The sequence below is a fragment of the Quercus suber genome, unplaced genomic scaffold (genome assembly GCF_002906115.3).
Source record: "Quercus suber isolate HL8 unplaced genomic scaffold, Cork oak 2.0 scaffold_16, whole genome shotgun sequence".
Classification (NCBI taxonomy): Eukaryota; Viridiplantae; Streptophyta; class Magnoliopsida; order Fagales; family Fagaceae; genus Quercus; species Quercus suber.
The window spans coordinates 25511-40312 of record NW_027069481.1 but is presented as its reverse complement, the minus strand read 5'-3'; the positions used below and the strand labels follow the sequence as shown (position 1 = coordinate 40312).

Sequence of the window (14802 nt, the reverse complement as noted above, 5' to 3'; positions counted from 1 at the left end):
TTACTTGTACTGCACACATATACTTACTTGTACCGCACACATATGCCTCCTATATAAAGACATCACATGTATATTTCTTGATTATGAAATACAATACTACGATTCAGTATTTCTAACAATTTTAAACATATGTCACTCTAATAAAATAAAAAAGGAAAAACTAAATCAAGATATAGATATCACTATACTTTTATTGACCATCTCGATCATAAATAAGATATTCATCAACCCAAATTTGTGGTGCATTACTAGTTTTGATATAATTCTTGGTCATTGAGCAGTGTGCCGTGGCCTTGTGGGTGTATCATTTTTATTCTTATAATTGTTAAGCATGCCACTAAGTTTAAGTAGGGTAATGTCCTGTCAAATTTGAGTTAAACACTCCAAACTATTTAAAGACAAAACTTTTTAAAGGAAACGCTCAAATTAATTGTCAACAACCCCTTTACGTAGTCTTTATTAAAATAAAAATAATAAAACCCAACTCCACTATGCATACACATAATAGAACTACCAATATTAACGAAAATACTAACTTTACTCATTGAATCAAATGCAGAATACAGTTCCAAAGATTGTGCGAGAGAGATAGAGTCAGAGAACAAGTGAGCTGGCAGCGGACATTCTAAGTGTGTGTAAGTTTTTGTTTTTTATTTTTTAAAATTATTATCGACATATTTTCTTAATCACACAAACCTTGAGTTGCATCTTAGTAAAAAGTCCAATGACACAAAAATCTTCAATAATTTTTTTCACTATTGTTGAAAGTCGAGACAAATATAATATGATTGATGTACAATAAAAAGGTAGTTAATGATGAATCCATATGAAAATGTTTTTACATTAATTATGGAGAAAATGGGTCTTTTGCCCTTTTTTTTTTTTTTTTTTTAAAAAAAAATTCAGCATTTTGCCTCCTTTTCCAAACTAATTAGGAAAATGCACTTGTTTTGAAACTCGATTTTTGAATAATCGAATTATAACAAACTAAAAATTTATTTTTAAAAAAAATTCTAGAACTCGAGCTCCATGAACTCGAGTTTCATGCAATTTTTTTATTTTTTTGATCGTCTCATACCTATAGCTGCGTTCAAGGAGCCTTATAGTGGCATTTTAAATGGAACTCGAGCTCCATGGACTCAAGTTCCATGCAAGTTTTTTTATTTTTTTAAGTTTGATCACCCCATATCTATAGCTGCGTTCAGGAGTGCCCTATAGTGACGTTTTAAATGGAACCCAAGCTCCACGAACTCAAGTTCCATGCAAGTTTTTTTTTTTTTTTTAGTTTGATCGCCCCATACTCAATTTTCTACAAATCAAGTTTTATATCCATAATTAGTTTGGGAAAATTGGCAAAATGCTGGATTTTTTTGTGCGAAATAGGCAAAGGCCAATTTTCTCCCATTAATTATAATTTATCACTTCAATAAATTGTAAAAATGATGAATCTATGTGAGAGTATTTTCACATTAATCACAATTTATCACTTCCCACAAGTTGCGAAGATACATGTAAATAGTTTTGTTTCTCTAGCATTAGTAGCACACTGGGCATTCTTTTCAAATCGAAGGATGGCCCACGTAAGGGCTATTGAAACCGATGATGTGCATTCACTACCATAAACATATACACATTCCTAAGCATATGGATTGGCTTTCTACCTTTTCTTATCCACGAAATCTCACCATTGAATAAAACAGAGAAACATACTTTGTACACCAACAAAACAAGTCTCTATAGTGAAGATACAAATCCAGGAGAAATTCTACAAGAAGAAAATGTTACGCAGTCCTAAATTCTTGCAATCCTCTCAATTCCTTCATCCTCCGATACCACCATCACATCCTCCACAACTTCAAAACATACCCACTCTCACGCCTTTTCCTATCATCAAACAATGCTGCAAATTCTCACGGAGAGAGCTTGCAATTGGAAGCAGTTCTTCGTTACTTCTCCTCTTGAGCATTCAAAATCTTGAGCCATTCCTCCAGTCCAGGGCACAAGCTGAAGAAAACATAGCAGACACCAACATAAATGAAGGACAAGAGGAAAACTCAAACGCCACTCCCAATTGCACCAATAAAAACCCAACAAGGAAAGCATTCCTTGATATATCCATTGATGGAGAACCTGTTGGTCGCATCATCATCGGGCTATATGGGGATGATGCTCCGGCTGGAGCTGCTAGATTCAGTAAACTTGTCAGTGGAGCTGCTGGTATAAGCTACAGAAGAAAAGAGTTCATTAAAATCATGCCGAATTATGTTCAACATGGTGGAGTTAGATCCTATGGTGTGGATGTTGAACTTGCGAAGAGCACAGGAAGTGATTTGGCAGCTGAAAGTCTTATTGATGAATGGCAGAGATCATATGAGAAGTGTCCAGGGACAAAGAACCTGGCTGGAACTGTGAGCATCATTGTGAGGAATCCTTTAAAACCGCCTCCAAAATTGAAGGTGGTAGCACGGAAAGGGAAGCTGGAGATTGATCAAGAGGAGGTTGGAATAGACCCGAATGGGACAGAATTTGCGATTACCACCAAGGATTCTCCGGAGCTGGATGCATCAGCTTTAGTTGTTGGAAAAGTTTTGGGAGGAATGGAAGTTGTGGAGAGGATTGGACAGGTGAAGACTGTGAGTGAGAACACAAGTTCCCCATATTTTAGGTGAGTTCACCACTCTGGCTGTTTGTGTGTCTTAATTTTTCTTAGCAGGCAAACCAAGCAGCATGCATAGGAATTTTGTTGATAGAATAAAACCCACTATACCCTGCAGAACTGCAATGCCGAATATGTATCTAATCAGTTCCATTCTTGCCTTTAACGATTTGTACTGCAAAATTACTAGATTTGAGGCTATCCAAAATTTGGCCTCCAATGGGGGACTTTTTTGAATTTACAATAGTGAATCTAAACATAACCTAACATGATAGCCACAGAGAGGACTTTATTGCAGAGCCTAGAAAGTTTATGGTTTTGTAAATTTTGCTCTTAAATAATCGTATCCATTCTCTTCATTAACAAGCCATCATTACATAGAGGTAATTGACCATCAACTTCCGTCTGGTAAACAGGGTGGCCAAGCTGATAGGCGATAAGAGGGCTGTCGTGGCAGAAAGAGGCTTCAACCGTCCTTACTCAAAGGTGGCTGTCACAAATTGCGGCTTAATAGAGTAGCATCAATTGCTGTACCCCACAACCTGTTTATTTTTTTTTATATTATTATAGCTGGAAGAGAGAACATTTCTTTGTAAAACAGTATAATTCAGTGTTATCCGGGGAAGGAAAAAAAAAAAGCCTCAATACATTCGTTTAGTATTGTAAGTTGCCTCTCCAATAAGGTAAAGTAACAATTTTGATTCTCAACCGGTAGTTTGGCAGCAAACTACATTTGTGACAAGAACTCAGTAACAATAAACACAACATTTCCAGGAGTTATTCAAAATGGATTGCATGCCAAGATAAATGCATCACCTCAAGCTCATACGATTTCTGCCAAATCAATGGTAGAAAATCAACTGTCATACATTTCAGATAACCCAAGGATGCACAGCAAAATCAGTTGGCTAATGCTTGGTGCTTTGGCTTGATAGAGGAGTTGTCTTCATTCTTTTTGCAGATGGAGACATGAAAAGCCTTCTGACTGAAGTGATGGGATCATCTACCTGTACAAATGTTAAACAGAAAGATGTTTAATCTCTGAGGATGGCAATTTCACAGCTATAAATCAACCCCAACCACAATATTAATCATGTTGGCACAGCTTTCTTTGTTCCTTTTTTTTTTTTTTTTTTTTCATATTGTAAATTGTAAAGTTGGGACAAGATAGATTATGAAACCCGTATGGGTTTTGTCAGCACTCAGCACTCAGCATTAGCAACATCATTTTTGTTGCTGTCTACTGATAATGAATGGTCTGCTACACCATAGTTTTATTGTCAGGAGTTCCAAACCCAGCTTAGGATAAGGATGCTGCTTTTTACATCATATAGTCACAGTCTAGTAGTACACAAAAACAAAGATGTAATAAATTGCAACAGATATATCAGTGGCACAGGCAATCACAATCCACAATGTGGCCCTCCATGTCTTACTTGCAAAGAAAAATTATATTGTGAGCACCCACATCTGAGAATGTATCAGAAGTACCTTAATTATGGAGGCAGCTGAAGAGTTCTCAGGTGAAGTAGAAACCCCTTTTTGACGTAGTAAAGCAGAGAGTGTTTGTTTCCACCCAGGTGCTCCATTGCCTGTTGATGCAATCCAAGGGCAAAAATGTCTGTGCTGCCTGATTGGGTCAAACTCCATTGCTTTGTCTGAAACTACCCGCATCAGATCTTTTCCTGAAAGGAAAGAGGGAGAGAGGAACGTTGTTAAACCCTGCTTTTATAATCAAATGACACAATAAACATCAATATGAGAATAAAAAAAACAAAGAGCATGTCAAAGTTAACTGCAAATGTGAAAAATGCATAAAGCATATCCATCTATGGACTGACCCAAAAAGTCAATACCCTCAAAGTTCACCAGAGAACTTGACACATGATTTAGAGAGAAGGATGGTTTGTATCAAAGGATGATTTAATGAGCTACTTTGGCAATTTATGCAGGTATTTAACTTGTAGAAAAAATTTTGATGACTATAGATGACTTAGCATTGTATTTTCAGCAATAGGTTTGGCCATAAAAAGCATCACTGTAGCTTTGTGTTGTTTTTCTAAAGAGGGATAATGATGAAAAGATACCATCAACATGCAAGAATGGTTAGGTGTACAAAATGCAGTCCCTAATACAGACTTCTGTTCTTTGCTCTCCACATGAGAACTTCATAATTCATATGCTTCTAGTTGTATGTCCTCCAATACAGACTTTTGTTCTATGCTTTCCATGTAGAGGCAACTTCAGCTTTGAGCCTCTATGAACTGCCACCACCAAATTCATGTCACCTTCCATCCCTCATATGTATCATAAGCAACCTAGTGCCAATACCTTCACTTGTTTTTACTTTTTAGACAATCATCCAGATAAACAGGTGATATCCTTGAACACTCTGTTCAACCAGATCTAGCCCAGTCATTAATTATTGAAGAAAATAGTATCCTAGGTTTATATTGTTGCCAGCTAAAGAACCTTGGGCATGGGAAAAGAGTTGGTGATGCATCATTACCCTATGTATGCAGATCGGTTATTGAGGCATATAATAGCAACACCTTATGTGAAGTTTATGCCTCAATGGATGAAAGCATCAAGAGAGGAATTCTACCAGGGGTGCTGTTTCAAATGAGTGCATCTAGTATTGACCTAATGTGAAATCAAGTTGCGTAAAAGATTGATTAGGATAGATTCAGTTGATCAAAACACTTCTCTACTTGTTGCATAGAATACTCATCTACTGATGTGAATATTCTACTTGTTGCGTAGAATATTCACTCAGTAGATGAGTACAAGCAAAGACACTAATAAGTGTCAAATTTGATTTAACAATCATGGTTAAAGAGAGAGAGAGAGAGAGAGAATATTAAGAAAATATGTCTTACCTGTACTGCAGATCATGGATTCATTGTTTTCAGGAATCTGCATTCTATTGGTAGCTAAAGAAATTTCTTTATATTGTACTTTATCTGTTCCTGAAATCTGTTGCAAATTGCAGTTTCCAGGTGCAACCATCACCAAGGAGTCATCTTTGCTACTCTCACCATTTCTAATTATGACATCAGAATCTGGTGCTACACTAGAAGGGTCTCTAATCTGAGAAGTATCTGAATCCTCTGCTGGTAAAGAATCTGAAATAATTATCTCATCATTTTCAGGCAAAATGCCATTCTGACTGGAACTCTGTGCCACATTTTGTGTGCCCTCAATCATACTTTCTTCAATAGAATTGTGCCTACCAACTTCAAGTGAAGTTCCTTGCCCACCGAAACTTGTTCCTTCCAACACCTCATTGTCATTCTCTTTTCTAAGAGCATCATCTTTTTCAGTAATGCCATGGTTCAAACAATGTGACTGATCATTGCATGTAGAACTACACCATCCATGATCATGTCTATTGCTATTTAACAGCCCCAAGTGTTCAAAATCAGTGTTCTTTGTGTTGTCATTTTTCTCCTGAAATAAATTCTTATTCTGAAAATCAGATCGAATCTCTTCTTGGTTAACATATATACGATCTCTAAATTCAGAATCATAAGAAAACCGAGACCTTAAATTCTGGCCAATAACAGGCAAAGAAATGGTTGCTTTAAAATTCTGTTTTGTTGGTGGAGGACCCCCTGCAATAGTCAAGTTTAAATTTTTTGGGCCCTCCTTCAATGATGTTGCACCGCTTGCAGTAGTACTGATAACACCTCCACCATCATCAACAACCTGATTTATGTTCCCTAAATCATGGGTTCCAGGACCATTTTCACTATTGACTTCTGTGTAACCAACTAATCTGAATAACTCCATAGGCCTTGTAACTGTAGAGAAAGCCCATAATCCAACACTGGCTCCACAAAGCTTGCAATCTAAAACAACAGAATGGGTATCAGACTGTACTCCAGTAGAAATACTGGAATTGTCATCAGCCTCCGTAATTTTGTCAATGCTAGCAGACTTAAGATTGATGCTAGGGTACTGTCTATTAGCAAATAAAGAAGAGGGAGTTAATGTATTTCCATTTTTAGCAGACTGATTAGATCCATCCTTGGAGCTGACCACATAAGGTAGTGAACGAGGTTCCCAACCACACAAACTTATGAGCTTTTGTGCCTGCAAACGCCTTAAAAAAAATCAATTTCCACCAATAACGGAAAAGAAACTAAAAATTACTAGCAATTATTACATGAGATGTTACTTATCAAAAAAATATACGTAATACATGAGATGCCAGTAAAAGAGTCACAATACCGCTAGTATGACTAGTATTAATCACATTATTTGGCATAGAAACACGTAATCATGGAAATAGCATTGTCAACTATTGTTTAAATTCTAAAAACTTGTAAGCAGATGGATTTGAATCAGTCATGCAAGGACAATAAATACAATGAAACACACTCCAGCAAAAATTCAAGCTTTTATAGAATTTATACACTACACTAGCAAACAAAGTTCATACCTGATGATACAAATTGGCAGATTCTGCTTCACATTCATTGGCCAGGTATTCTGTTTGATAATTTACATTAGATATATCACCATATTCCAGAATCGAAGATTGTTCAAGAAATTGTTCCAGCTGAGGGCTTCTCATGTGTTCAATGGCTGAAGATGATATTACAGGAAGAGCTAAAAGTTGTAAGAGTGCAGAGCAACGTTCTCTAAATTTATCAACTAAAGCTGGAGGTGTTGTAGGTGGAAACTGCGCCAGTGTTTCATCGCAGGCATTGTCAATCCATGGGCAGAGTAATTTGTGTCCACTGTCCAGCTTTAAGCTAAATACCAAGGCTGCCTTCTCAACTGAAACAACAAAGAATAATTTCATTTCAGCTATGAACATAACAAAAAGTTGCTGCACCAGTTACAGCTAGGTTTGATGGTTCTTGATATTGTAACATAGATGAGTAACATGCCTTGCTGCTGAGACCAAGATGATGGAGTAGAAAAGAGGACTCGTGCTCCACATGCTTCACATGCTATTATATCCATTTCTACATTGACCCAACCTCTCCTAGCACAATTCACAGCACTGACTACCTGAGAAAATAAAAATAGTTTCATTTGCAACTTGACAGAAAATGACATCTTTAATCACATCTGAACAGATATAACCAAGTAACTAAAGTCTAGAATATAACCAAATAGCACCAAAATTTGATAAAGGCATTAGAAGATCTTTAAACTGTCCAAAGGAAATTAAATGTCTCCACCTTGGTCTACCCAGCATTTGAAAGTGGATATATATCCCATATTTTCAGTTCATTATAAATTACAAATTCAGAAACCAAAATGAGATCTAAAGTATGAACAAATCCTTCAAGGCAAGGAACTGCCAAAAACATTAAGAAAAAAAAAAAAAAAAAAAAGGTGACCCAATTGACCCACCTTAGTTGAAATAAAAAATAATGCTGACAAAAGGTGCATAAAAAACATCACCCACTGACCAGATCACAAACCTCATTGATAAGAATATGATCCTGGCAGAAACACCAGTCATTACTATACCAGCTAACTTAAATTTTTTACTAGCACTTTGAAAGGTTGCTTTATTCAAGTACTCTTTTCAAATATGGTGCCATTGTGCTCCCTTCAGATATGAAGTAGATTTTTTTTTCAAACGTAGTAAAACCCGAGTTTTCCTCTAAACTTTCCAGCTGCCATAGAAATAACTTGCCAGTCACCAAACTATTTTCTCATGGCATAACTCCTCATAGCCCAATCCTGGGGTTCAAGGGATACCCCAGTGATTCCAGCACCTCTTGTGGTACCTAGGCATTGAGGTGCAAATCCCACCAGCGCCCCCCCCCCCCCCTCCATATTTACCTAGCACCAAAAAAAAAAAAAAAAAAAAAAAAATTTCAGCCAAGTCTAAATCCCTTTAGCAAAATAACAAGATAAAGTCAAGTGACTAAGATTTTTATTTTTTTCATAAGAAAAATTTTATTAAAGGAAAGTACTGCTTCATCTGAAAAAAAAATGAAGCAGCCTAAAAAATATATACACGAAAATAAAGAATCTATGAACAAAGGAACAGAATCACTAGAAGTGAATCTCCAAGCATGAGACTAGTCAAACAAGGTCCCAGCAAAAAATTCTATGAGTTGCTCCCTGGACATTCCAAATCCTCAAAAATACGATTAGAACATTCTCTGCAAGTGATCCACATCACACATGATGGTACTAAGTTCCAAATAGCCGACAAACGCTTCCCCAACCAATTACTCCATCCGGCCAAAACATCAACCACCCTCTTAGGCAAGACCCAAGAGACCCCAAAAGATCTAAAGGCATAGCTCCATAACCAATAGGCCCCTCACAATGAATCAGCAGGTGATCGACATCCTCTCCGCTATGCCAGCACGTAACACCACTCCACAATTATAAAACATTTCCTCCTCAAATTATCACCAGTGAGAATCTTTCCCATGCAACTAAGATTATCACCTGCTATTCAACAAGAAAATAAAAACGCCTCTAGAACAATGCCTTTCCCAAACAATATACCTTTGGCTGCAAATTCGCCTCACTTCCAACCAGCACAAAAATGAGTATTTTGAAATGTTGTAGAACAGAAGGCCAATCTGAACCAGGGAACATTTGGGAGAGGTTCTCACGAAGCTCACCATGCAGATTTAACAATGAACCCCTGTCTGGAGTTAGGCATCCAAACTCTCTTTTGCAAACTTATATTAATGGTGAAGCCATGAAGGTTGGAGGGAACAATAATAAATGCTCTAAAGTGACAACAGGTTCAATTCCACTCATCATCACTAACCACAGCCCTCACTCTGTCTTTGTAGCAAATCCAATTTCCTATAAATTCCAAACATAATTGTCCCAAATGTTTATATTTGTTATACCAAAAGTAAGCAACCTCACCACATGCACTCCTCCAAAAATTAAAAGGAAAGTTTAAATTTGATCTCAATTTAATTGCTTCCTTGAAGACCAGGAACAACCAGCTGATATCGAAACAGGCTTAAAATTTCAGCCTTTCAACAACTACCTTTTCACCTTTGAAAGACATGTACATGATAAGTGAGGTATTGCACTTATCAATTATCCTTAGACAACTGAATGTGCCTCAATTATTTCATAATAATAAGACTACAAAGAACCCAATCATTTATTGTAAAAACGAGAAATTAAAGACACCACCAACATACAAGAAAGCTTTCTGACATGGCACAAGTTTATTATTAAAAAATAAAAAAATAAAAAAAATTACGGAATTAGGGATGTGTCTTCATAATCTAATCATAAGAAAAATTTTAACCTAATTTTATAAATTAATAAGTATTAAATAAATAAAGATAATATAAGAAGGGTGGTATTATTAAACCTTGGGTTTGGCGAACCACGTCATAGACTTAAATGTGGCTAATCTCCTCATAAGATCTCCACGGTCCCACGGCCGACAAATTGGTGCTTGAGATGTTCCGGCTAAAGCTGATGAATGTTGCGATCCCTCAATTATATCCCCTCGCGATCTAGGTTCCACTAGTGCTAACGCCGATGATGGTTTGGACGTTTTCTTCCTCTTGATAATTGAGGCCCAGATGAACTACCAAATCGGAAAAAACACAATCAAACCAAATATATCACAGCAAAAACAACATAATTATATTTATAAAAATTAAAAAAATAAAAAAGAATCATAGGCAGTCAAGCACATATGCACACATAAAAACACTAGATTTTACTAAAATTTGCATAAACCCTAGAAACTGAGAACAAAAATGGTTCAAGCTTCATTAAAGTTACAAACAAACAAATAAATTTTTTTTATAAGTTAATGAATGCCCTAAGGGCATTGGTTTTGAAACTATTTAAAAAATAAATTATAGGAAAAGAAAAAAGCTTTTGAAATTTTTAATAATTTTTTATATTTTCTATATAAGTGGTATTAAAACATTTTCTAAAATGATTCATTAACAAGTACCCCAACGCCACCCAATGAATAAATATAGGACAATTTGAATTTCAACAGAGGAATTTGATTTATACAGAGCAAAACTCCAACAGAAATGAACAACAAAACTGGGATATTAGTATATTACTATTCAAATTGGATTTCAACAAATTTAAACAAACTCATGGCCACCAAAAAATTAGAGAAACCAAAAAAAAAAAAAAAATTATTCAAAGTTAGACACAGTACAAACCCTTACAGAGAAGAACAAACAAAATTGAAAGGATTTGAAAATTAAAAAAAAAAAAACAAAAATTATATATAAATATAAATGTGCAGTATGAGATAGCAAATTTGGATTTGGATTGAATATTGTGAACATATATGATGAGTCTAACACTATCACTATCACTAGCGCTGGTCTTAGCAAAGTTGAAAAATAATACTATGAATCAAACGAATCGAAATTTGGAGAAAGAGAAATTGGAAATAGTACCTGGAGGATTTGGGATTGGGAGCGTGGAAAAGCTTGTCCATAATCGTATGGAATCTCTTCTCCGACTCTGAATCTTGCACCATTTTTTTTGCTTTTGTTGTTTTTGGAAACAAAAAATTTTGGGAATGTTTTACAAAGCTTATAGTCTCAGTATTTGTGCTTAAGAGCTTCGAATTCGATGCCTCAAAAACTCTAAACAAAAGTCGAAGCTTCTTCTCCAATGGGATGAGAGTGAGACAGCCACGGCACAATTACAAATGGGTCTTTTTAAAACTGCACGTCGTTGATAATTCTTTTCCTGAGCGTCATGTCGTGTTGTTATGTGTTATCGAATCGTGTGTGGACATTTTCTTTTTCTTTTTCCTTTTTTTGGGTTAAATTATAAATTATGCCTTCTAATTTTGTCTAGAATTCAATTAATTCTAGTATTTTTTTTTTTTAGTTATTAATTTCGGTCCTGTAAATTTCATCTGTGTTCAATGAACTTTTATTAGTTTTTTTCAAATTTTAATAAAATGTCAATTTAGGGATATTAATGGCAACCCACTTAGGGTCTGTTTATGGACAATTTATTTAACTTAAATTTAAAATTTTTTGTTAAAAGTGTTAAAAAAAGTTAAAATTTAGGTGAATAGTACAATAAGATTCATAAATAGTACTAAAAAGAAGCTAAAAACTCAAATAAACTTAATTTTTTATCACATCCCAAACAACCTCTTAATAGAATAAGTATGCGTTTGGGATTGCTTAAAAAACCAATTTTTTTACTATTTAACTTATTTTTGTTATTATTAATAGGTCTCATTATACTTTTTGGTACTATTCATGAGCCCCACTATATTATTTTAGTTACCTTTTAACTTTATCTACAGTATTTTTAACAAAAAAAATTTAATTTCAGCAAAGTAAGCGGATCTCAAACAGACCCTAAATAGAAGGATTACAAGGCTAAAATGAATGAATTAGAAGTTATAGGGCTTAATTGAATTCAAACATAGTTAGAGGATGTAATTTGTTATTTAGCATTTTTTTTTAATGATTTATATATAAGGCGCTCATTTTGTTTTGAAGTAAAATATTTTTCGAAAAATATTTTTCCATTTTTATGTATTTATTTGCATATAAAATATGGTCAAACTTGTAAAATATTTTCTTTTAACTATAAAATAGCATTCCATAATCATATGGAATCTCTTCTCCCAGACTCGGATTCTTGCACCACTTTTTTTGTTGTTTTTGGAAACAAAAATTTTGGGAATGTTACGAAGCTCTCAGTATTGTGTATGTGTGCTTAAAAGCTTCGAATTCGATGCCTCAAAAACTCAAAACAAAATTCGAAGCTTCTCGAATGGTATGGATGAGCAGCCACGACACAATCACAAAACGTCCTTTAAAACTGCGTGTCATCGCTCTTTTTTCTAAACATCATGTCGTATTGTTAAGTGCTACATCACATTGGACCTTTTTCTTTTCTTTTCTTTTCTTTTTTCGGTGGGTTAAATTCCAAAAGAAAAATTTTGGCAACAAACTTGACTGTAGTATAAAGACAAATCCACTTAATATCTTTTAGAAAAATTTTGGTTACCAACTTAGTTGTAAACTAAGGCTACAATACTCACTAAAAAGATTAGCATAGCTACATATTTTGAAATCCAACCATTAGATTGAATGTTCTTTATATTCATAACACACACATTAAATTTCTTGTCAATAAAATATTATTTATTATTTAATTTATAAGTTTACTTTTTATGCATAATTTTAGACTACAAAAACTTGAAATTTAAATATTTAATTGATAACGTAGCTATTAAATTTTTATTTTCTAAAAATTTTGTAAGCGTGGAGGATATAAGAAAATGAATCTAATGGTGAATTTGTTAAAATTCACATCTAATAAAAAGATATAAGTAGAGTTGTAATCTTATGTTACAACCAAGTTCGTAACCAAACTTTGTCCATATCTTTTATTGGATGTGAAACAAGTCTACCATTAGATTACATTTTCTTCTTATATCATCCATACTTGCAAAATTTTCATAATATCAAAAATTAATAGATATGTTATCTATTAAATGTTTATATTTTAAGTTTTTGTGGTTTAAAATTCTATATAAAAACTAAGTTTTATAAATTTTATAGTAAATAACATCCAATTAGCACGAAATTTGACATGTGTTAAGAACATAAAGACACATGATTTAACAGTTAGATTTTCAAAATATGTAGTAATGTTATTATTAGAGAGAATTGTAGTCTTAGGCTAAAATCAAACTTTGTCAAATTACAAATTACACCATATAACTATCCCTAAAATTCAATTTAGACATGTGATTTCTGATTTATTTATTTTAGTCCTATAAACTTTCTTGTGTGTTCTAAACTAATCCTTTCATCCTGTTTCATTACAATGTGTAGTTAAATTCTTGAAAACAACATTTCTTTGCTAGTTTTTCAAATTTCAAAACAACGTCATTTTAGGAGCATTTTCAATGACAACTTACTTTTTTTTTTTAGAAACCAATAGCAACTTACTTAATAAGATGGATTGAAGGATTACATTGAATAAAAATTAAAGTTAAAAGATTGAAATGAATAAATCAAGAATTACAAGACTGGATTGAAATTGGACATAATTAGAGGGTGTAATTTGTTCTTTAGCATCTTTTTTAGTAGTTTATATATGTGGTTTAGATTAACTTTTTTTTGAAAACTTATTTGCTTATTTTACTAATATAGTAAAATAACAATTGTACCAAGAAAAAAAAGTTATAAAAAGTTGTATGTAAACAAATAAACTAAAATGCATATTCATTTTCAATTATTTGACTACACGTTGTTTATGGTTTTGGTCGTTTAGGTGGCATGTGATGAATCCTATCTTGATTTACTCATTTGTGTCATTAAGTTTGTTTGTTTGTTTTTTTTTTTTTTTTTTTTTTTTTTTTTTTTTTTTTTTTTTAAACTAAAAAATTGTAAGTGACACAGTCAAAGTTTATGTTCATTTTAATTTAACCCCTTAAGTTTAAAATTTGGGATTTATACCCTAAAGGCCCAAACATTATAAAGCATTGGGAAAAAAAATCATTTTGTTCATACTCAATACTGATGCGTCCATTAAATACCACCTAAGCTTGTCATATATGTTATATTACAATACACACATATTCAAGTGTCTTGTAAGGTTAGCAAAAGAAAAAAGTTTCTTGTAACTTAGTGGTATAGACTACTCTTCTTTTTTTAGGATTTAGGAGAACCAAGAGGTTGAAATCTGTTACTCCCTATATTGATAATTATCAAATTATCAGTATCAAAAAGAAAAGCTTTTCCAGATTTGGGATCGGTCTGTTGATACTAAGTACAAGGATGTGGTGATGGGCTAGGGGTTGGCATGCATGCTATTAGCCTAGCTATTACGGGACTGTGTTCTTGGTGCTCTTCTTAATAAGAACATAATCACGAGGGGAAAGCTCTAGTCCGTTTCTCTAAGGCAGAGCTATACCTTGTACTGCTTTGAAATCACTCCTCGTGAAATAAAAGTTAATGGTTTCACAGTTTTCACTCATCAAAAGGAGGGAAAGCAAAAAAGTCATCCAAACCAAGCGTACAATCGGGCTGGGCTTGCCATCGATATTGAATCACTCATGGCATGGCCGAGTTTACTCCATCTAATAACTGGGCTAAGGAGTGATCATCCAAACCAAATAGTCATTTAAGTTGGGCTTGCCATTAATTAACACCCAATCACTTATC

At 34.0% G+C, this 14802-nt stretch overlaps 2 protein-coding genes across 2 annotated transcripts; one reads left to right on the top strand and one right to left on the bottom strand.

The window, feature by feature from the left end:
* Positions 1-1403: 1403 nt before the first annotated feature.
* Positions 1404-3316, top strand: LOC111997084 (peptidyl-prolyl cis-trans isomerase CYP26-2, chloroplastic). Its single transcript, XM_024029139.2, has 2 exons — positions 1404-2665; positions 3073-3316. The coding sequence occupies exons 1-2, from the start codon at positions 1779-1781 to the stop codon at positions 3173-3175; spliced, it is 990 nt and encodes a 329-aa protein (XP_023884907.1). The 5' UTR covers positions 1404-1778; the 3' UTR covers positions 3176-3316.
* On the bottom strand, positions 3283-11286 carry LOC111997083 (uncharacterized). The gene is given in 8 exon segments (XM_024029137.2): positions 3283-3663; positions 4148-4341; positions 5536-6751; positions 7101-7441; positions 7555-7678; positions 9984-10165; positions 10168-10205; positions 11050-11286. Coding segments are annotated over 8 exon segments (2277 nt in total). The 5' UTR covers positions 11133-11286; the 3' UTR covers positions 3283-3564.
* Between the last annotated feature and the right edge of the window lie 3516 nt (positions 11287-14802).